This window comes from Solanum verrucosum, unplaced genomic scaffold (genome assembly GCF_900185275.1).
Source record: "Solanum verrucosum unplaced genomic scaffold, falcon-dt-bn FXZP01000198.1, whole genome shotgun sequence".
Lineage (NCBI taxonomy): Eukaryota > Viridiplantae > Streptophyta > Magnoliopsida > Solanales > Solanaceae > Solanum > Solanum verrucosum.
In genome coordinates, this window is record NW_026020173.1 from 3190112 (window position 1) to 3214592 (window position 24481).

A 24481-nucleotide genomic window follows, 5' to 3' on the forward strand; every position below is an offset into this window, starting at 1 on the left:
TTGCAACCAGACATATCACAAGTAGCTCAATTGCCTGAATAAGCATGCAATCAAATAGATAGGTGGCTATCATTTTTTTAAAAGACTTCCGGTTGCTTCCTGAAAAGTCTTGCATCAGTTTCTTTCTTCTATAAATAAAAAACTAACTCAAATCTATTTACAACAATTTATAGAAAAATAAAATTATCTCTGTCCCCTAATTTCTTTCGATATATTTTTATTGTCTTAATAGTTTATTATAATTTCATACCAAATTTTACTTTAATGCCTTAACTTTTAGATTTTAAAAATATAACTCTTCTTGAATAAGGCGAAAGGACCTCTTGAGCTCAAAGTCAACCATCATCAACTAATATGCAATGTAGACTTCTTTTATTAAAAAATAAAACACCGTCATTTGTGTAATTGGATTAAATATCATATCCATTCATTCTTAATATTCTATGAATTATGTTCATACCACCTATAAACTATTATATATTTTAATGTCTTACTTTTCAAAATGATTATTGATGATACTATACATCAAAGTCCGTGCCAAAACAGTGCCAATATATATTACTCAGTCTCAGCATATATGACAAATACAATTTCGAGTGTCAATCATTTTTTTAAATTATTTATAAATATTTTAAGTAATGAGTTATTGTGATTTATAGTAATTTTAATATAATTTTCTGGTAATATATGTTATGGCTTGTGTCCCAATTTTTATGACATCAATAGAATTTTGAGATTCAATTAATCTAATTTATGTCTTTTAAATATTTTAATTTGTCAATTATTGTGATTTAAAATATTTTTTACATCATTTTCAAATAAGATATGTTACTCTAGTGCCTCAATTTATGTGACATTAATACAATTTCAAGAGTCAATTGATTTCTTTTATGTCTTTCAAATTTTTTAGTTGTTAATTATAGTGTTTTATAGTGCTTTTTAGTCATTTCAAATAATATATATTTCTTCCTTTGTCTCAATTTACATGGCATCAATAGAATTTCAAAACTCAGCCGAATTTTTTACATCTTTCGATATAAGTTGCTAGTAATTATTATTTGTAGTACTTTTACATAATTATAAATTATATAACATACTGAAAAAGAAATGTAAAACAACTTAAAATGAAAAAAATACAAACTTCTAGCCTCTTTTTTTTTAAATGTCAAGATTGTCTAGGAAGCAAGTATGTCAACGACCATGCCAGCAAAATTATTTACAAAAAAAAGTCTATTGAAATTTTTATAATTGTAATAATGAGAATAGCACGCAATATATATATATATATATATATATATACAAGGCTAGGAGGCACACAACTCTTGGATGACATATCTGCAAAGTGGGTGCCACTCTAAAAAAAATGAGTATTCTTGTTATTTTAAAATATCCTTATAAATCACAATTATTAACAACTTAAAATATTTTGATATCTAATAAGATGCTACAAACACACAACTTAACAGTACATTATATATTTAAACATTACATAAAAATTACAATAAATCACAATAATTAACAATTTAAAATATTCTAGTATATATTTGAAAATTATGTAAAAAGTACTATAAATATAATAATAACAACTTAAAATATTTCTAAGAACACATAAAAGATTGATTGATTCTTAAAATTCTATCGATACAACATAAATTGGAACAGATGAAATAACATATTATTTGATAATTTCACAAAAGATACTATTAGTCAGAATAATTAACAATCAAAAATATTTAAATATTATTATATGAGAAATTTGGTTGACTCTGATTTAATTGAGCTTTTGTATGTAGTATTTTTACAAGTATTGAAAATATGGTGTAAAGATTAATGAAGACCACTAAAAGTAATATTTTCAACATTATCAAGCAACAAACGTCATAGCCACAACTCTATCAAGAGTGTCTCTCATCAAATTTATATCATCAAAATCATCTCATAATAATTAAGTCTAAAGTAGCTATTCCGCACTATTTATAGTCTAAGCTAACTATTACATGTTGGATTTAGCAAGGTGTGAATGGAAAATAAGAAGAGAAAATGGAAAGTGGGGAATCAATTTTGGAGGGAAAATGAAAAGTCATTGCAAAATGCAAATGAAAAGTCATTTTTACCATATTGATAGAAGAAAGGAAATTGTTGTCCTTATATTAGGAAACACTTCCTTTAGTTCTTAAAGGGTTAAGAAGAAGGTGGCCCTCGCGCCGTTGTCGTCGTCGCTCGACTTCGGCTTTGGCTTTGGCTTTGAATTTGGCAGATGATTGATTGATAATATTTTATGGACAAAATTTATTTAATCAATCTTGTTAATTCATTTCTTTTCTCTTATAAATTAATTCAGAATGTTAGTTAAATAACGGAATTAATTTCGCAACGAATTATTTGAAATTTGCGTGTAACGGTAAATTCGTTTGAAAGGATTTGTTCCTTCGTTTTGGAAAAAACGGGTCTGAACAGATTTGTCTGAACTAGGGCTGGCAAGGGAACGGGGACGGGGACTGGGGGACGGGACGGGACGGGGGACGGCGCTGGCGGGATTTGGCCGGGACCGGGATTGGGGGGACAAAAATAAGTCCCATCCCGTCCCACTATATATACGGGATGGGACGGGACGGGGGATTTTTTATTTTTTATATACTTATTTATTTGTATTGAAATTATATGTTATTGAATAACATTTTTAGTTTATTTGATTTTTTTTCAATAACATTTTTAGCTAATAAATAATGCTTAAGTTTTCAAATTTCAAAATTCAAAATTCAAATTTCAATTTCAAACTTCAAATTTCAAACTTCAAATTTCAAATTTCAATTTTCAATTTTCAAATTTCAAATTTCAAATTCAACTGTCAAATTTCAAACTTCAATTTTCAATTTTCAAATTTCAAAATTGAGAAGTTCAAATTTGTATTTTAAATATTTTAAAGTAATTTAAACTTGAAATTTCGTTTTTTAAATTAAGTATTTTAAAGTTAATTTAGTATATATGTAAATATGTATGAATATATTAAAATTAAAATGCAAGACAATAGTTATATGAAAAAGACTTAATAAAGCCTTCAAATTTATTCAATAAAATCTAATTGCAACTTAGAACTTAGAAGTTACAATTTACAAATATTAGTGGAGTAACTAATCTACGCAGCCACCTTCTAAGAAGGGTTCTGTTTCAATAAGTTCTCATATGTAAAACTAATATTTGTTACAAATATTAGATGAGTAACTAATTTACGCAACCACCTTCTAGGAAGGGTTCTGTTTCAATTAGTTCTCGGATGTAATCTAATATTTGTATTCTCCTTTAAAATTCAATTCTAATTGTCGCATCATATCGACGGTAACATCCTCCGGTGTTGGCAAACTTACTAGAAATTCTTGTGACTCTAATTCATCATCACTAGATCCAATTACCGCATTAATCCAAGCTTCTTGTTTGGAACTTAACTTTGGCAAATTATAATTCCTCCTCTTGGCGTTGACCCAGTCTCTAAATAAAATTGATATTTTCAAACTGTCTTCCGCCAATGAATGTCTATGATCGCCAAGCTGAAACCTTGCCGCACTAAAAGCAGCCTCTGATGCAACTGATGAAGCTTGAATAGCTAGAACATCACGAACCATTTTGCTCAAAATTGAAAATGCAACGCTCCGCCTCCTCCACCATGCTAATAATTCTTCATTGCCATCTCCGCCTTCCACTATTTCTAAAGATTGATTAAGATATTCTTCAAAATCATCACGGTTAATAGAATTAAGACCAAGAAAATCTCGCATATAACTTGAAATTTGAGCTTTACTCTGAGGATTAGAAGTTTGACCAACTTCTTGAGTATTTCCTGTAGTTCTATATTTTTCATACAAAATTTTTGCTTGTACTTTTATGCTAGACTTACACATTTCACAAGTTGGATTTATTTCCGGTAAAATTTCTAAGGTATCATAAAAAGCGTCAACAAGTCCCTGCACACCTTGTAATTTATAGTCAGGATGAAGTAAAGTAGCAGTTAAAAAAAATTGAGGAATAGGAAAAAAATATTTTTAAAATTTTTCAATCATACCTTCAATTGCAACTTTAAATTTTTCAATTTTTTTGTATTTAGAAAATTGAATTGAAATAGCACAAATATTTATTAATACTGATGAAATAGTAGGATAATAAATTCCAGAAAACATGGTTGTAGCATCATAAAAAAGTCTTAAAAATTCCAATAGTTCATTAGTTTCTTCCCAATCTTCTTCACAAATTATGTCTAATGGGTCAGCATTATGAGCATTAAACACCATTTGTATGGGTCCTCTATATTCGTAAGCAACTGAAAACATTTCGTAAAAAGAATTCCACCTTGTTTTAATATGTCTTGGAATTTTTCTTGGTGGCAAATCACATAGTACACAACGCTCATTAAATTCCCTAATTCTAGCAGCTCTATTAGCATAAAAAATCCAGGCAACAGCATATTCAATTTTCATACAACCACATTCAAATAATGAAATACCATCTTGTACAACTAAATTTAATATATGTGCAACACATCTAACATGAAAAGAATTAACATCAATTGGACATAATCTAGTTTTTAACATACTAGCAGCGTTTACATTATTAGATGCATTATCTAATGCGATAGACATTACTTTATCTATAAGCATGTAATAATCTATAACACTCAAAATATTTGAAGCTAAATATGCACCAGTTTTTTTCTCTATACATTCTTTATAACTTAAGATTCTTTTTTGCAAATTCCAGTCATGATCAATCCAATGTGCGGTAACAGCTAAATAATCACGTCCATTAACACTACGACCCATGTCCGAAGTTATAGACACTCTACAATCTAATATGCTAAATATACAACGAAGATATTGACAATGTTTACCTTGATATACAAAAACATCATATTTAACAATATTTCTTAAAAAACCTCTATAATTAGGATTATAAGTTTGTTGAATATATTCAATAAAACTGGGATGTGAAGAAAAACTATAAGGTAAACCACAAATAGAAACCATTTTAGCTAAATTTTCGTGATCTCTTTCCTTATTATATTTACGTTGTGTTAGTGGACCACCGGGGTTAGAAGGATCTAATGTTCCTTGAACCATATTAGAAGCCCCTACCGATTCATTAACATTAATATCAAAATCATTAACTGGAATTCCTTTTTTTCTATTGGCTAATGATTTAGCTTCTTTATATTAAATCGGCACACAAGATAACAAATGTCTATTTAAGCCCCCTGTCCCACCTTGACCTCCACCTTGTTTATGTTTAAAAGGTTGCTTACACTTATTACAAATAGCAATAGAATTTTCCTTATCTAAAGTCATAAATTGCCACACAACAGAAGTTTTAGGGCGTTGATACTTCACCTTCTCCCTTGTAGGAGGTATAAGGGGTGGGCGTCCAGAATTTTGCTCCGTTGAATTTGTAGTTTCATTTGGAACATTTGTCACCGGACTAATAGGTGTATCTTCTAATTCATCTTCTTCCGAACCAACTTCTACTTCTTCACCTGAATTTTCATCAAGATAAGGATTAATATCACCATAAAATTGTTGTAAAAGTTCACAATCGAGTTGAGCATTTGAATCAATATCATAAGAAGTATCATCAACATAAGTAGAATCATTTGTATTAAATCTAACTCTAGACATTGATTTAGAAGAAGTACCACCACATTTACTCTTATTTTTTTCCTTACTACTTTTTTTATTAAAATTAAATAATTTACTAATGCCACTTGGTTCTTTCTCTTTTCCTTTACCGGTATCTTTTTTGCTAGAACTCATGTTTAATTATATGTAAAGTATAATATAAAAATAATAATAACACAAAAATTAATGACGAAAAATAAAATATAAATATTATGAAACGAATGTACCAAACGTCTGCGTTAATAGCAGACGTTATAACCGATTCTTGAAGCTTGTAGTTTGTTGTAACTTGTAATTTGGAACTCCAATACTTGATAGCAATTATGAGAATTATATATATTATGATATAATATGAAAATTTAGAATTGAAATATATGTATTATGATATAATATGAGACTTGAATGGAATAAAAAAATTGAGACTTAAGATTGAGACTTGAGAGGATAGAAAAAATTGATGAGAGAATATATGATTTTGTAAGAAATAATAAGGGATATAGGGGTATTTATAATATTAAAAGTGGGTTAAAGTGTATTTATGATAACTTGATGATTTAAATTAAAGTATTAAAAGTAGGGGTGGTAGGGGGTGTTGGGGAAGGGAAAAAAAGGTGAATAAATCCGTTGGGGGCCCACTAGCCGTTGCCCCAACGGATATAATTCAAAAAAATAAAAAAATATTAGGGGATCCTGCGAACCGGCCAGTTCATTCGGGACGGGTTGACCGGGCCCAAAGGGTGAACCGGCCCCTAACCGGTCCCCTATCCCGAACCCCTCCCAACCCGTGAAAATTTACGGGACCGGGTCCGTCGATCCGGTTCTCGAACCGGTCTCGGGCCGGGGTGGGCCGACCCGGTCCCCCTACCAGTCCTAGTCTGAACAAACGCATTCCTTGCTGCTAATGGCTATAAATAAGAGGTCGTTTTTGTTTTTCAAACACTGAAATTTTTTTTTCTCTGCACACATTTTCTTACATAAACAAAATTGTCGATCGACTGAGTCTGTGTGTGCTCTTGTTGTTGTTCTTGCGCTCACTGAAGTTATTGAAGTTTGAGGTACCGCTACTTCTCTAACAGGTTAATCCGTTTTATCTCGGGAGGAATTAATCTGCAACCTCGGGTACAGTGAGGGGATTAAACTTCTTAAGGAAACACAGTAATTTCTGTGGACTCAAATTAAAATTATTCTGTCTATTTCATCTTTTTCTATTTCTGTATTTTTGACTAACCTGAATACATGAGTTTCAATAAATAAATATCCCTAAAGAATTAAGGATTTTCTTAGTCAAGAAGTTTGCATTTCATGAATAGACAATTTGCATTCATATCCATCTTCTTCTTTCTTCCTTGTACTTTCACTTTAACATGTTCTCGAGCTCAAAGCCTTCATTCCATATTCCTTTCAATTCTTCAAAATATTAACTTGATGCAAATGTTTTGGACTTCTTATCTTGGTTTGGTGTGCATGCATCAATTATAATCATCTTAAAAAATATTTGTTGATGTAGTGTACAAACATGTTATTGTTTACTCTTGTGCCTTCATATTATTATGCAAGTTGGTGATTTGAATTAAAACTCTTAAAGTGTTCCCAAAAGCAGTAGAGTATCTATTGAAAGAAGTTATTTTAATTGATTCCAAAGTTATCTTTGTGCAATTGATGTATTTATATATTTTTCTATAATATGAGCAAGACATAATTTTACTCATACATGGAAGTATTGAAATAGGATCAATTTCATATTCCGAATGAAATCCCTCATATTTTTTTCAATCAATTCCACTAGACAATGTGTGCCTAGGGCTCGTTTTATTAATAAAGAGAAAAAGGATCTCAAAGAAAAAAGTGCAAGCAAAAAGGGCTAGGCCTTACCTTACTAATCTTAATGAGGTAACGAACCTCTACTAATTAACAAGCATGAAGAAAATAAGAGCTAAATAAATACTGTCATTTTTTTTTAAATATATAGAACATTCATCTGATCGACTCAAGGATTTGATATAAACATGTTATATATTTTCATGAAGAGTTATCATCATACTATGTTATTTTACTTGCAAAGATATTATCAATTTATGAAGCAACCAAGAACTATACTTGACATGATCCTAACAATATTATATAACAATTATGCAACATTATAAAATAATGTCAATGCAAATGATCAATCAGTTCGTCGAATGATAATTTGACAAATCTGATCATATAGACAACCACTTCAACCTATGATAAGTTGATATAGAAGATTTGAGTACATCATCTTCAAGAGTTATGTGATACTTTAATTAGGAAGAGTAAAATATGTATTGTACTATGTATTCCTTAATCAAGATTTTATTCCATTAGATTTTTCTGATAATATTTTAGTGACACCGCTAGTAATGCTTATTACAAGAAATGCGTACTCTTTTTTCATTCTTCAAATTTTTTTAAATAAAATTTTAATTAGACACATTATCTATTAAGATCATCTAAGGGGAAATTTTGTAAATACATTGTATAGTAGATGTTCATACACAATTTCTAAATGAGCTTGCAAGCAGATAGACCACAAGTAGCTTAATTCTGAAAAAGCTTGCAATCAAACAGACAATTACTGGCAATCTACTCCTGAAAAGTCTTTCAACTGCTTTTTGAATAGTCTTAAATCAACTTCTTTTCTTCTATAGATAAAAAAAAAAACTCTGTTAGATTACAACATCTTAAAAAAATTATTTCTTTTCCCTGATTTCTTTTGCTATATTTTTTTTTATTGTCTTAATATTTTATTATAATTAACATTTTCACTTTAATGCTTTAGCTTTTATATTTTAAAAATATAAAAAGGACCTATTGAGTTCAAAGTCAACCGTCAAATCGAGAGAAAAGTTGAATTTCAAAAGGTGAAAAAATAATCATCGACTAATATGCACTATACACTTGTATTATTAAAAAAAATGGAACAACATCATAATAAAATGTATAATTAGATTAAAATATAATATCTCATTCATTGTTTATGAATTATGTTCATACCACTCATAAACTACTATATATTTTAATGTCTTATTTTTCAAATTGATCATCAACTAATATGCACTATACACTTGTTTTATTAAAAAAAAATGAAACAACGTCATAATAGAATGTATAATTGGATTGAATTATGATATCTCATTCATTCTTAATATTCTATGAAAAATGTTCATACCACCTACAAACTATTATATATTTTAATGTTTTACTTTTCAAAATAACTGTTGATGATACTAGACATTGAAGCCCATGTCAGAGGTATATATTACTCACTTTGTCTCTATTTATGTGACACAATGAAATTTTGAGTGATTTTTTTTAATGATTTGTAAATATTTTAAGTTAGTAGTTATTGTGATTTATAGTACATAATTTTCATATAATTTATGTTACACCTTTGATCCCAATTTATATGGTACTGATAGAATTTTGAGAGTTAAGCAAATTTTTTTTATGTCTTTTCAACATTTTAATTTGACAATTATTGTGATTTATAATAATTTTTACGTCATTTCCAAATAAGATATGTTACTCCATATGTCTCATTAGGTGACATTAATAGAATTTCGAGAGTCAGTCGATTTTTTTATGTCTTTTAAATTTTTAAGTTGTTAATTCTTTTGATTTATAGAACTTTTAAGTTATTTCAAATAATATTTGTTCATTCCTCTATCCCAATTTACGTGGCATCGATAGAATTTCAAAAGTAAATCAACTTTTTTTTATTGTCTTTTAAATATTTTAAGTTGCTAATTATTATTATTTATAGTACTTTTTACATAATTTAAAAATATATACCACATTTAAAAAGAAAAGTAAGACAAATAAATTAAAATGAAAAAAGTACAAAACTTCTAGCCATTTTTAAATGACCAAATTGCCCATGTCTATCTAGAAAACAAGCATGTTGACGACCACCTGCTTCCTAGACTCTTATTAGTAGTAACAATATATGAAAATAACTATACCAAGAAAAACATAGGAATGTTGAGAGAATTATTTATTAAAAAAAAGTCTACTGAAATTTTTATAACTATAATTATGAGAATAACACATATTTATTATTATTACCCTTATTTATAAGTGAACAAGAAAAGGACTATCACAACATCAATCAATTGTATCAAAAGTAAAGTAAATTGTACTACAAATTTTGCCCATTTTATTTCTTCACATTCTTTCTCAACCACGTGTATGAATTTAATTTCACCATCTTTCTTTTCCTTTTGACACGTATTACATCTTTGTCATTGTGAAAGACATTTGGTTTCCACCCAAAACACAATTTTATCTTTTCTACTTCTCTCAAGACTTCTCTCTTTTCTCTCACTATGTTATATGTTTTCCCTGTAGAATTGATGTATTTCATCACTTCAAATCGGTTCTTCTTCAACGTTGGTCGGATAGCTCTTCATCATTTTCTTTGTACAAGTTAGATTTTTCCATTTTAATTAGTTGATTTTTTCGAATATTTTATGGGTCTTTTATATTGAGAAAGATTGAATCATGGTAATGTGCATAAACTTCCATAGCTTATTTTGTATTACTAATTTAGTACTTCTCTCATTGATTTGTATCCATAGTTTGCACATCATTTTTCATGCATGTCTCTTTATTATCGTTTTTAAAAAATTTCAACTTTATATTTGTCAGGAGACATAGGATTGTGAAATAGCTATTACAAATTATTGCAAGTGAGTGTTTTGATAGTTCTTGCTCAAATTTTATTCAAAAATTTCTGAAAGTTGGACGCAACAAATTTATGTTGCAAGTCACTGTAACCCGCATTGAGTGCTAGACCTAGCATTGCAGGGGAAATAGTTGCTTCTAAACTCATAAATGCCCATTTTGTTGTGTATTAAGGTTGAGGTCTCATGTTGGAGCAGAGATTGCACTGTTGAGTTTTCTTGCTTGAAGTTATTTTGATTTATTTTCCTATCATGGACATAGATAAGTAACTTTCAAGCTTCATATCGAAAAGTATTCGAACTAATAATAATAATTATTGTTCAACAAATATTCAATGGAACTTTGAGTGCACTGCCATTGTGTATTGCAGCTAATGAAAATGAATAGAAAAATTATGATATTTATATGTAGTTAGCTTTTTGTGAAGAGGCATATCACAAATAGTCTAATGAGAAAGCATATGTTTACATTCATAGTTGCAAACGAGATCGACTTGGCCTGAGTCTTAAACGAACAATAAATTTTTTGACATAAAAACTGGCAAGTTCTAAAGATTGTTGTTTTATAATTTTAGTATATATTGATATCTGCTTACATTTTACATTTCACCTTAGTAACTGATGCAAGCAGGTATACATATAGGAAGTTCTTTTTTATTTAGATGGCCCAATAATTCTTACCTTTTCGCTAATAACTTCTCTCGCACTATGTAGCAGTAATATTCAATTTGTTCTGAACCATCTTCTCTCCTAATGATGATGATATTTTAATAGGCTGAATTGTTTTTAAAGTTGTTATGAATATGTTATGCATGATTTACAAATTGTGATTAGAATAGTTTCAGTTACAAGGATTGAAAAATGTTAAAGCTTCTCCCCATAATCTTTGCTTCTTCCTTTTGAAATTAATCGACATAGAAATATAATAATTACGTTTGCAATCTCTCCGCCCAAAATTAGTTCGAAATCTTAGTAAGTTCAAAATCTTAGAAAGTGAGGTAATTGTTATAATATTTAGTTTCATATTTTAGCCTGAGCTTTACGTTTCAAGTAGGGACTTCTTCTATGCTTCTATCGTGTCACATAATTTTCCAAGCAAGAAAACTTTTAACTTTTGGTGTTTCAACTTACTCCATGTAATGTTTTTTGTCTTCTCATCCGAGTCGAGCATTGTAATTGTGCACGAAAATTAGAGTTGTGATTATATCATCTGAATCTTCTTTTATTTCTGGCTGCTCCTTGATTTGCATGATATTTGGAAAAGATCATGGTAAATTTTGAATGTGTGCTTGACCGAAATATATATCACCAATTATTTCACTATTACCGTTTCACCAGCCTTTGGTGAAGTGCAAGAATTTATTTGGGATATTTATATTAATTTCAGAGTTTCCTTGATGTTACCTTTTTAATTATAAGCATCCTTCAATTTAATATATTGTTCAAAGATTTGAATACATGTTCTCCTATGTAATTGAAAATTCAAGTTGATTACTCGAGCAAGTATTTGGCAGAAGAATAGTTTTAACATTTTGTTTCAGTATCTTGGTCATTATGCTACTATATTTTTTAGATTCTTCTTTCTTCCTTCAAAATGTTAGATTAGTTGACTGATATTTCCATATATTTTCAAGATATTTCAGGATCCCCTTATGCACAACTCCAGCACAACACTGTGGCTGTTGAATTAAGATATGCATATGATGTACTTGAAGATATGAGCAGTTATGATTTGAGTATGTTATGTCTATTGAAGAGGGGTATAATGAGAATGTCGCATTCGGTGTTGAGGATTTGATGCACAACAACCCTGCAATGAAAGAGAGACGTATCATTCAAGGTTAATTTTCGTTTGTTGTTGGTCATTGCACTTCCTGATTTTTAAAGTATTTTTCCAGTTTCATATTAAGTGTTGCATGTAGCAGTTGCTTGCACTGCTGCAACATTGTCACGAGAGGGGTATTTTGCACCAAGATTTTATGGTATCTGCTTTGTTGATTGACAAATATATGATGCTAAAAATCGTTGGTTCTAGGTTCACAAATTCTTTAATTTCTGAAAAAGAGCATCCTATTTCAAGTCAAGTTGTCACATTTTGGTAAAGAGCTTCAGAACTTCTACTAAGTGCTACAAATTATGAAATATGTATTGATTTTTGGAGTGCAGACCGCCTCATGGCTGAAATGTTTGCAGGCAAAATACACTCATCCATGAATTCGGCTTACATTGTTGGGGAAGTTAGATGGACTATGACTGGAGTTCAAGTGCAGTAAAGGAAAAGACTGAGAAAATATTCATTAGTGAGAGGTACGGAATATGTATTTTTATATTATTTTTTGTATAAGGAAGTATTTAGTTTGCTTATAATTTATGACTCTGTATACATCTTTTGATTGTAAATAATAACTTCCTCTACTTTTTGTGTATTTGATGTATACTCATTCGAAATAGAGAGTTCATATATTTTTAAAGAAGAGACTCAACTGGATCATGTGCCGTCGTATTTTTCATTGCTTAGGAGAAAATAAAATATTCTTATTATATTTCTAGGAAAAGCACAACTGATTGCTTGTGACCTTATAAGATGTTGTTCTTGATAATTTTGAGAAGACATAGGATATATATTTGTATCTGGCGTAAAACACTTTCACAGTGTCTTCCATTGTAGGTGTCATGTCCCTTCTCAATTTGGAGGAAAGATGAGAATGTGCGGCATCTCTACTTGAACTATTTGCTATAAATAGTGGAACACTTCTCTTGATATGATATATGTAAAAAATGTATCGTGTTCTAATTTCCTATTTCTAATAATTGCGAGCATCTGAATGTTGAACTGATTTTTCAAACAATATTTTTTGTTAAAATGTAAATAGAAGGGAACATTTAACCATTTTGGATCATATTGAAGAAAATGTTTGTGTGTTGTGACGAAGAATCACTGCTAAAATTGAATATTATTACTGATGAAATAGCAGCAGCTCAGACAAGCTAATGTCCGCTGAAAATTTAGTTGTTGAAGTAGTGATAGATGTATGTGAGGAAAGAACTAAAACAAAACTAGCGACTCTATCGCATAATTAAAGTTCACTCACGAAAGAAAAATCATTTCTCATTCACCTTGGAAAACACTTCATCTTTTCCATTTGAATATACAATTGGATTCTAATGTTCATTAATATGTGGAAATTTCGATTCAAAATCTTTGTTAATTTTTTGATTTTTGATTAATTTTTTACTTGCATGTTCGTAATGGAGTTTGAGATGCCTTGAATTGAATTCATGAGTTTCATTACTTTGGATATGGTAATCCCCGTTGCTCACCCCCCATCTTTTTTTTTATTATTTTCTCGACTGATTTTACACCCATTAGTTCTGGTTTTGCAAGAGTTCCTCAGTTGTTCTATTATTAAAGTCAGATATGATCCATTTATCACGTTTCTATGAATTAATTTTTTAATGTCTCTACATTTTGAGGCTGTGATTGCACAACTACTCAATTTTGGTTTATGTTTGATCATCAATGAAGAGTCAATTATTAGTCGATCAAAACCTAATTTTTTTTTTGATGAAGTAATTAGTTCTATTGCAGACAGCAAGTAGATACATAATAGCTACAAAAGCTTAGTAGCAAAAGGTCAGCTCTCCTTTACATTGTTAATTAAGAGTCAGGGAGCTGACAAAGTTCAGAAATGAATCAAGGGAATCTAGAGGGGATAAATAAACCCAACTATACAAAAACATGAGGCAGTTAGCTTTTAAAGATTGGTAGGTAGTTGATATTCCATCAAAGCATCTTCTATTTCTTTCGTTCCAGATACTCCAAAAAATGGCTGCAAATATCATCTTCCAGATTCTCTTGATAGTGCTATCAACTTTCCAGCAACTCCAGCTTATCACAATTTCCCTGATATTCTGAGGCATGACCCATGTGAGGCCAAAAAATGCTAAAAACATACTCCACAAGTTTGCTGCTATTTGACATTGTAGAAATAGGTGGTTGTGTGTTTCTGCTTCCTTCAAAACCCAATTTATGCGTGTAGAAGGTGAATATCACTCTGTACTGCTGCTACTGAACTATGGTGCTTCTTTCATTTAGTAGTTTTGCTTTTATTTAAGAGATCAAACAATGTAGTGAATTTGATTGTCTAATTGAATCTTTATGTGGCCTTCTTCTATAGTATGAGAATTGAGAGTGTAGTCAATGAGAAAGCTGGCAGATCAGCAGGACTACACGGTGGTATGTGCTAATACAAAAACAGACTCAAGATCACATATTGGACTGCTGACACTTATGCAACAATGGTTGTTGCTTCTATTTTATTCGTGGAACTGATCATTCATATTCCCATAGACTTCTCAATAAATCCAAATAGGTACTAATCCCATCCTCATTGTCTAATCTTTATTCCACTTGGCCAAACTCCTAAATGTATCCTTATAGTGTTTTCTTGGTTTGTGACTCAGCTTTTCCAATTTGGCAAAAGCCATAAAGCAATGTAACTATAATGGGGAATGTCCATTCTATATTAATTTCTCAAATAGTCATTCATGTAATAGTTATTACCCCTTCAAAGGCTGAATTGCTAATTATGAAAGTCGAAGTCTCATATTCTCTTTGTGAATAAAAAGTTATCTGATGGACTTTTCATTGTTGAAAAGGTAATGGATGTGCCAGATGTACAAGATGATAGCAGTTGAAGAAGTTGAAGAAATTATTGACAGTAGCATATGTTGTCATCTGCTTTGAGTCCTAAGTGTTAGATATTCGCAGGTTAATCTTTCAGTAGAGAAAGTTCAACTATTTCATTCTCAGATGTTCATCACCACATGTATTGCAAATATATTTAATTTCCCAACTCCTTTAAGTCCTAAGTGTTAGATATTCGCAGGTTAATCTTTCAGTAGAGAAAATTCAACTATTTCATTCTCAGATGTTCATCACCACATGTATTGCAGATATATTTAATTTCCCAACTCCTTTAAGTTTGTAAAAGTGAAGTGGGATCATATAAAATATCTTTATTTTGTATATGTTGCTATGATTCAATGACACTTATAACGTAATTAATTCTATTTTCCTTTCAGTTTTCAGAAATCTTGTGAACATTTGGCCCTCTTCCTTTAATTGATTTTGCAAATACATGTACTCATTATTGTTTTTATCTCAATTTCTTAGGTGTAAGATTCTATCAAGAAGAATTCAATGACGATACAAAAAGACTTTGTGAGTGAAATTGATGTACTCATCCTGCAATGACTTTACATATAATTTAATGATACCTTTGACATTGTTATTTTAGGGCGTGCAACTGTTCAATCAATGCTGTGTATAAACAGGTCATTGTTGGGCTCATGCTCAGCACGGGCCTAAGCCCTCTAGTATATATATAAGAGGCCAAGAGGCACACAACTCTGGGATGATGTGTCTACTTGAGCTGTGTGCTTCTAAGCCAAAAGTGGGACTCCTACTTTAAAAGATTAAGTATTCTTGCTGGTTTAATTTATTTGTCTTATTTTTAAAAAAATTGTTATATGTTTAAAAAATATGTAAAAAATACTATAATATTAATAATTCACAACTTAAAATATTCTATTGTATATTTAAAAATTACATAAAAATACTATAAAATACAATAATTAACAACTTAAAATGTTTTGACATCTAATAAGATTCTACAAGCACACAACTCTTAAAAGTACATTATATATATTTAAAAATTACAATAATAAAAAAATTTAAAATATTCTAGTTTACATTTGAAAATTATGTAAAAAGTACTATAAATTTATTAACTTTAAAATATTTTTAAGAAGAAATAAAAAATTGGTTGATTCTTGAAATTCTATGGGTGCAACATAAATTGAAACAAATGGAATAACATATATTATTTGAAAATTACGTAACAGATACTATTAATCACAATAATTAATAATTTAAAATATTTTTTTCAAAACAACATATAAGAAAATTAATCAACTCTCCAAGCTAGCATTTGGCCTCAAGTTCTCAAATATTCTTGGCAAATCATATTTGGGTGAAGTTTTTGGTAAAGTTTCACCATGTATTCGGCCCCAAAGTTTTTCAAAAATATTTGACTATGTCAAAAAACTATGATTTATACCCATAAGTTTTAAAAATTATTAAAATACCCATAAACTTATATTATCATTTTATAATGAATACGCTCCTTTAAAAAGTAACCTTATAATATTATTGTTAACAATCAACAATAACAAAATAACAATATAGGCAAGACAATACATTAATCGAATACTCAAACTTGTCACTGATTCAGTTATAATTATAACTCATTAAACAAAAAATGTTCCCTTTTTCTCAATTTTATCACTCAAATTTGAACTCAATTTTTTTTGGAGGCGGTAATAACAAATATTAGTTGGAATTAATAAATAATTTATATTTTTTTTATAAAATATAAAAGTTTGAGGTAATTTTTAAATTTTTATTAGAACTTGGCTGAAATACTAGTTTTTTTTTTTCTCAAGTTATATAACTAAACACCACTTCTCAAGTTTTCCCACAAGTTTTTCCCTAAGTATTATTAAAACCAAACGAGTCCCAAATTTCATTTATGTAACATAAATATAAATTTGGAAGAAACGGAGTAATCTCAAAAATATGTTGGTAAAGATTAATGAAGAGTTGAAGAGCACTATGGCCCGTTTGGCCATGCGATATGGTATCATGATATGGAATCATGAGATGAAATTGAAGGTTTGTTTGGACATGCGATATAGAATTTTGTGTTGTATATTTTCTCATAAACATAAAAATTCCATAAGTTGTAAAACTATTAAAATAACCCCAATTGTTTATTCAATCTTATCAAATAAACAAAAATTATAAAATCGCATAATAAATTATTACAAAGTTATTTGTTCTTCAGTTAAATAATTGTTTCATCTAACTTTAATTTAATAAAAAAATTGAACATAAATTGTACTTGATATGCTCATATCTCTCAACTACTCTTACAAATAACCTATAAAGTAGAAAAAAAACATACATTAGTGAGTAAATATTAACTTAGAAGTTAAATGCACTAAGATAAAAATTAACAAACATCACTAACTTCTAACTATTTACAAGAAAAATCAATAGTTAAATATTATTGAATAACGAAATTTTAAAAAGTTACCACAAGTTTGAGTCAAAAACACTTCTAATAAAATTTAATCAAAAAAATTATAACTAGTCCACTTGACTAAATATTAATAATTAATTGATCAAATTTTCCCAAGTCCTCAATCAATTGGACTTGATATCCTTCGGTCATGTGAACGAACATTTTGCAAATACTAAGATTAAGAAAGTGTGGCACCGCCAATGAAAATTGTCTTTTATCAATATTATGCTTAGTCATAAGATTAAGACGTTTTTTTTTATTATGAAAAATCAAAAAAGTATTACTCCCTTCTTTCTCATTTATATTCACCAAATGAATTTCTACTTTATCATTTATATTCACCAAATTTAAAGTGATAATAAATTTTATATTGGTGAGAATAATAAATTTTAAAAAGTAATGATGTGATTATAAATTTTATTTACATATGAAACAAATAGTTAGTAGATATAAATGTGGGGTTGTTTTAACAAAATATAAACTCATGGATCAATTATTGTATTAAAATATCTCAAATCATGATATGGAATCACATAGTGATTCCATATCATGATTTTTGGAGAATATGGTATCACCTCTCATGATATGGAATCATGAGATGGAATCAGCGTAAAATCGCATGTCCAAACGCTGATTCCATCTCACGATACCGTATCGTGATATGGTATCGCATGACCAAACGCCTACTAAGAAAAAAATGTGGGGAGAATGGAAAATGAGAAGATAATCTAAAAAAATGAAACGCCAAATAATGTGTGATTTGTTTATCACAAGTTTGATGCCCTGTCGAAATTACTGTCACGGATCTCCCGCTTCTCTCTCTTTCATTAAAAAAGTCCACTTAGCCAGCGCCTTATATAAATGAAGGTGATTGAGAAAATGATGATTTCTTTTTTCCTAGATAGATGTGCGTTTCTACCCATACACGTATTCATTCATAACAGTAACTTTTATTTTATGTGTCTCAATATATATACATAGAGAGAGAAAAAAGAAGAGAAGGGAAGAAAGACCATTCATCATCCATTGATCTGATGGAGAACCAAGTTGACATAGAGAATGATGGAGGGATGATTGAAGAAGAGAAATTTGATTTGGAGAGAAATTTTTCAACAATTTCAGAGAGTGGTAGTATAAGAGTGCCTTTGCTCAAATCGAAGAGCAGAGTCAACAATACCTCCCAAATCGCTATTGTTGGAGCCAATGTTTATCCCATTGAAAGCCTCGACTATGAGTATGTTTTTTGCTCTTTCTTAGATTACCCAATTCTATGTAGTCAACCTTGAAAATGAATACAAGTCGATCTGTACTGCTATAGTTGCTATTTCTGTCATTTTGCAGTCAAGCTAGCACAATACATGCTTTTTCTAGTACTAACTTTTAGTATGATTAAAAAATTATGTAGCCATTGAACTTTTTACTTTTTGCAGTATTGTAGAAAATGACCTTTTCAAGCAAGACTGGAGATCTAGGAAAAAGGTTGAGATATTTCAATATATATTTCTCAAATGGACTCTTGTACTCCTTATTGGATTGAGTACTGGACTTGTTGGTTTCTTTAATAACATAGGAGTGGAAAATATTGCTGGTTTCAAGCTTCTTCTCACTAGCAACTTAATGCTTGACGGAAAGTAAGTACAACTTCAACTTCAACTTCAATCAACATACTCTACGCACTTTGTTCAATTTATTAAGTTATTTTAATTCCAGAGCAGGTATTTCCAGGCATTTGCTGCTTTTGCCGGTTGCAATGTGTTTTTTGCAACTTGTGCCGCAGCCCTCTGTGCATTTATTGCACCTGCAGCTGCAGGCTCTGGTATACCTGAAGTAAAAGCATATCTAAATGGTATCGATGCTCATTCCATTTTGGCTCCAACTACATTACTTGTCAAGGTTGGTCTCTCAACTCCTTTTCCTTTCTTGTGTACGCCTTGTTGCTCCCCACATGGCCATATCTAAGAAGCACAATTCTATTGAATTAAACTTACAACAATAACAGTTATACTTTCAATTAAAAATATTTCAATCAGGGATAACTCAATATGTATTAACACTCAGATTTCATATGCTTTACTTGACAACCTCTCTACCTTCACAAGGTAAGGGGTCGGCTGCATACACACTACCCTCCCCATACCTCACTTGTGGGATTACACTAGGTATGTTGTAGTATTAATGTGCAGATAGCCATGCTTATTTTTGAGGACTCAGTCCAGTTCATCCTTGATTGTTTTTACCCTTACTATGGATATCAAATGAAGTAATTACTTTACAGAAAACTTGTACAGTAAAAAATATGTTGATTTATATTGTTTGGCGTGCTTTAGAAACCTTTAAAACATTGTTTGAATTGGTTTAGATACTTTTATTTAGTACATCTGACATGGTAATCCATGCATGTTACCATTTCACTTGTTCAGTTTTTGGTTTGGTTTCTCAGACTGCCATGTTACATTGAATTCTGGAGGTCTAGTTTATCATTTTTTTTGCTGTATATCAACAGTCTGGCGTTCCCATCACAGTCATCAATTACCACGAAACGATAAGTTATAAACTGAATTAGTTAGCACCCTAGTTCACATTAAATGATTGTTAGGGTATATTTGTTTTTTCTTCTAATTCTATGGGTTGTGATTTATCTCACCTCCACAAAAACACTTATTCTGGCATATTGCATTCCACAGATCTTTGGATCCATTTTGGGTGTTTCTGCTGGATTTGTTGTTGGCAAGGAAGGACCCATGGTCCATACTGGTGCTTGCATAGCAAACTTACTTGGACAGGGGGGTTCCCGAAAGTATCATTTAACTTGGAAATGGCTAAAATACTTCAAAAACGACCGTGATCGTAGGGATTTGATCACTTGTGGTGCCGCTGCTGGTGTTGCAGCTGCTTTCCGTGCCCCAGTTGGAGGAGTTCTTTTTGCTCTTGAGGAAATAGCATCATGGTCTCTCTCTCTCTCTCACACACACACAGAGTTCATGCACATAATAAACATGCCAAATCCTTGCCTGCATTCATAAAAAAGCTTGTATCTCAAAATGTTCAATTGTTCTATTTCATGTTGTAGGTGGCGAAGTGCTTTACTTTGGAGGACTTTCTTCACAACTGCCATCGTTGCTATGGTTCTCAGATCTCTCATACAATTCTGTCGCGGTGGGAACTGTGGACTATTTGGGCAAGGAGGTTTGATAATGTTTGATGTCAATTCAGGAGTATCTAATTACAACACAATAGATGTATTGGCACTTATCTTTATTGGAGTACTTGGAGGTCTTCTGGGAAGCCTTTATAACTATCTTGTCGACAAGGTCCTTCGGACTTACGCCGTCATTAATGAGTTAGTCTTTTAAACCCCTTTTGCCAATGATATATGTTTAGTTACTTTTCTCTCAGTTGTTAGCCATTAGAGGCATAGATGTATGTTCAAATCCGATGAGTAACAATTTTGAGAAGTAGGCAAGGTTTTCCTAGAGCATGTATTACTTTTTCTTTTGATGTTAGATTTGTATTTTTATTTTCTTTCATTTTCATATTGGATTTCCAGGTAGATGAATGTTACTGATCCATACTGATTATGTGGATAGCAGTGAAATTCATCAGGATATTTCATCAAAGCATGCATACATATTTCGAAAAGTTCATCTTAAATGGGTCCTTTACCTATTGCACTAAGATTTGTTTGATCAATGTTCTTCCCTTTCAAGTTATTTGGTACTTGTAAAAGATTGACTATGTATGTGTTGGTTTTATTTATTTATTTTGTGATGCCATCTCGATAGTAAGTTACATGTGCTGTTCCACAAGTAGATTTTTCCTGGTGCGTAAACTGTGGTTGTACTCCAGTTATTTTCTTCGACTTATTCTTGGAAACAAAAGTAACAATTATGGTATTCTTTTTGCCTGGTTGTCCTTCAACTAATTTTTGGCAGTGAATTACAGGAGAGGTCCTGCTTTCAAGATCTTGCTTGTCATGAGTGTTTCTATCCTGACTTCTTGTTGCTCTTATGGCCTACCATGGTTTGCAGGGTGCATTCCATGTCCTGTAGGCTTGGAGGAAAAGTGCCCAACTATAGGTCGCTCTGGAAACTACAAGAATTTCCAGTGTCCAGCAGGGCATTACAATGATCTTGCATCACTCTTTCTGAACACCAATGATGATGCCATCCGCAATTTGTTTAGTTCAAATAATTCAAATGAATTTCACATCTCTACTCTTCTAATCTTCTTTGCTGGGGTATATTGCCTTGGCATTATAACATATGGAATTGCTATTCCTTCTGGACTCTTCATTCCTGTCATACTTGCTGGAGCCTCCTATGGGCGTATATTTGGTAGAGCCTTGGGTTCGTTGTCCAATCTTAATGTTGGTCTGTTTTCGCTACTTGGTGCTGCCTCTTTCCTTGGTGGTACCATGAGAATGACAGTATCAATATGTGTCATACTCCTTGAGCTTACAAACAATCTACTAATGCTTCCATTGGTGATGCTTGTTCTCCTCATATCAAAAACTGTGGCTGATATTTTTAATAAGGGTGTCTATGACCAGATTGTGAAAATGAAAGGTTTGCCTTTCTTGGAAGCACATGCTGAACCATTTATGAGGAATTTGGTTGCCGGAGATGTCTGTTCTGGGCCATTATTGTCATTTTCAGGTGTGGAGAAGGTGGGGAACATAGTACATGCTTTGAAGTATACTAGGCATAATGGCTTTCCTGTGATTGATGAGCCACCTTTCTCAGAGACACCAGAGTTATGTGGGCTTGTTCTACGGTCACATTTACTTGTTTTGCTCAATGGAAAGAAATTCACGAAACAACGTGTATTGAGTGCCTCCAATATTTTGAGTAGGTTTCATGCATTTGATTTTGCTAAGCCAGGATCAGGTAAGGGGCTTAAGTTTGAGGATCTCGTCATCACGGAAGAGGAGATGGAAATGTATATTGATCTCCATCCTATAACAAATACATCCCCATACACAGTAGTGGAGACCATGTCTCTGGCCAAAGCTGCAATCCTTTTCCGACAACTTGGTCTTAGACACTTATGTGTTGTCCCAAAGAAAACTGGGGTAAGTCCTCTGCTCCCCTCCCCCCCCTCTCCACCTCACCCTGTCACTTGTTTCTTTTGCCATTTCTTATTCATTTTTTCAAAGTTTCTTTTATGATAACACTATTTACACATAGGTTTAGTACATATTGTGTAATGATCTGCATCACAAGTTGATGGGAACTAGAATCTTTAGGCCCCCCATTTGCATGGATTGGAACTTCATTTAGTAAACTTTGATGGAGTAAAGATTTTCAAAACAATACTTATTCTGCATTCTACTATACAATAATGTCCTGAAAGTACAGCTATTCTAAATTTGCAGAGGGCTCCAATCGTCGGAATCTTAACAAGGCATGACTTCATGCATGAGCATATATCTAACCTCTACCCGCATCTTGTCCCCCACAAGTAGCCAGAGAAGTTTGCTCGTTCCATAGGCAAATAAGCAGCCTATTGTGCATTACTATTCCTTATTTCTATATTTCCAGAATCACTTTCATTGTAATTCTTTTGGTTTGATTTTTGTACAAACTACAAATGCACTGATTTTCTCGTATCAAGCTTGTGGTCTTGCTTAGGGGTGGAAAATGGGTTGGTTGTGCTGAAGTTGCGGTTCAACATGAGTTGAACCAACAGATGGACCAATGTACAACCCTGTCCAAAGCTTGCTTGGGCTAAGATGAACTGAGTCATGATGAACTATGGGTCATAATCCAATCATTTCAATTTGATTTGTTTTTTTTTCTTTCCTCTTAGAGATATTGCTCTTTTTGTCTCAATTTATGTGACACCGTTTATGAAAAAAAACTTTTAAAACTTGTGATCAAACACAAGTTTTAACTTGTGGTTATATATAATTTCATGAAAGGTGAAGGGGTGATTATAAATTTGAATTGTTTCTAATTATGCAAAGATGATATTACTAAAAAGGCTAGGCGCCACGTAAATTGCGAAGTGAGTAATATATTTTCTTAATCAAATATCCACTAACAAGTCTTTAGAAATGTTACTTCCTCTTATTTCAATTTGTTCGTCTTATTTATTTTTTAGTTTAGTTCATTTTTAAAATAATGACTTTGTTTTTGCCGACTTTTTATTTCTAACTTTTTGACATGACATGTTTAAGATTAATTTGGTCATTTCAAATACTTCAATGTGAGCAGTTAAACAGTGTTTTTCCAGTTGTCACGGTAAAAAATAATAATACTTGAATTGTTTCTTTTGCTTTTGCTCTTTGCCCCTAAACACTGTGTGTGCCATTCCAATTTATTTGTTTTTAAGTTTGGTGGTCCATCTACATATCCCACGGAGCCAAAATTTTTAATAAAGGGGTTCAAAATTTATAAAAAATAAACACATGAAGTATTCGAAAGGGGGTTCGACATCTACTATATATATCTAAAAAATTATTTTAACCATATATAATAATTTTTCGCCGAATGGAGTTCGAATGAACCCCCTAACTCTAAGGTGGCTCCGCCACTGCCCTTAATCATTCATTTTGTACTTCTTCATTTTAATTTCCTTATCTTATTTTCCTTTTTAGCATGTTATATGTTTTAAAATTATGTAAATAATAGTAATAGTATAAATCACAATAATTAAAAAATTTAAATGTTAAAAAGCCATACATAGAAAGTAATAAAATATTATTTGAAAATTATGTAAAAGGTACTATAAATTTTTATAATTAACAACTTCAAATATTTAAAAGACATATTAAAAAATTGATTGATTTTTGTAATTCTATACGTTCCACATAAATTAGGACAAAGAGAGTAATATATATTATTTGAAAATTATAAAAATTACTAAAAATCACAATAATTAACAACTTAAATATTTTTAAAACCATATAAAAATTACTAAAAATCACAATAATTAACAACTTAAATATTTTTAAAACCATAAAAAATTT

At 30.9% G+C, this 24481-nt stretch overlaps 1 protein-coding gene across 3 annotated transcripts in view; it reads left to right on the plus strand.

The window, feature by feature from the left end:
• Positions 1 to 23450, plus strand: part of LOC125828795 (chloride channel protein CLC-c-like) — a 1181495-nt gene extending 1158045 nt beyond the window's left edge. For all 3 annotated transcript variants that reach the window (XM_049508118.1, XM_049508119.1, XM_049508117.1), the window contains exons 2-8: positions 18544 to 18745; positions 18942 to 19142; positions 19227 to 19404; positions 20196 to 20458; positions 20582 to 20851; positions 21454 to 22582; positions 22886 to 23450. In XM_049508118.1, coding sequence (XP_049364075.1) covers positions 18544 to 18745; positions 18942 to 19142; positions 19227 to 19404; positions 20196 to 20458; positions 20582 to 20851; positions 21454 to 22582; positions 22886 to 22975 — 2333 coding nt within the window. In that variant the 3' untranslated portion in view covers positions 22976 to 23450. The remainder of the gene's footprint in view (positions 1 to 18543; positions 18746 to 18941; positions 19143 to 19226; positions 19405 to 20195; positions 20459 to 20581; positions 20852 to 21453; positions 22583 to 22885) is intronic.
• Positions 23451 to 24481: the final 1031 nt, after the last annotated feature.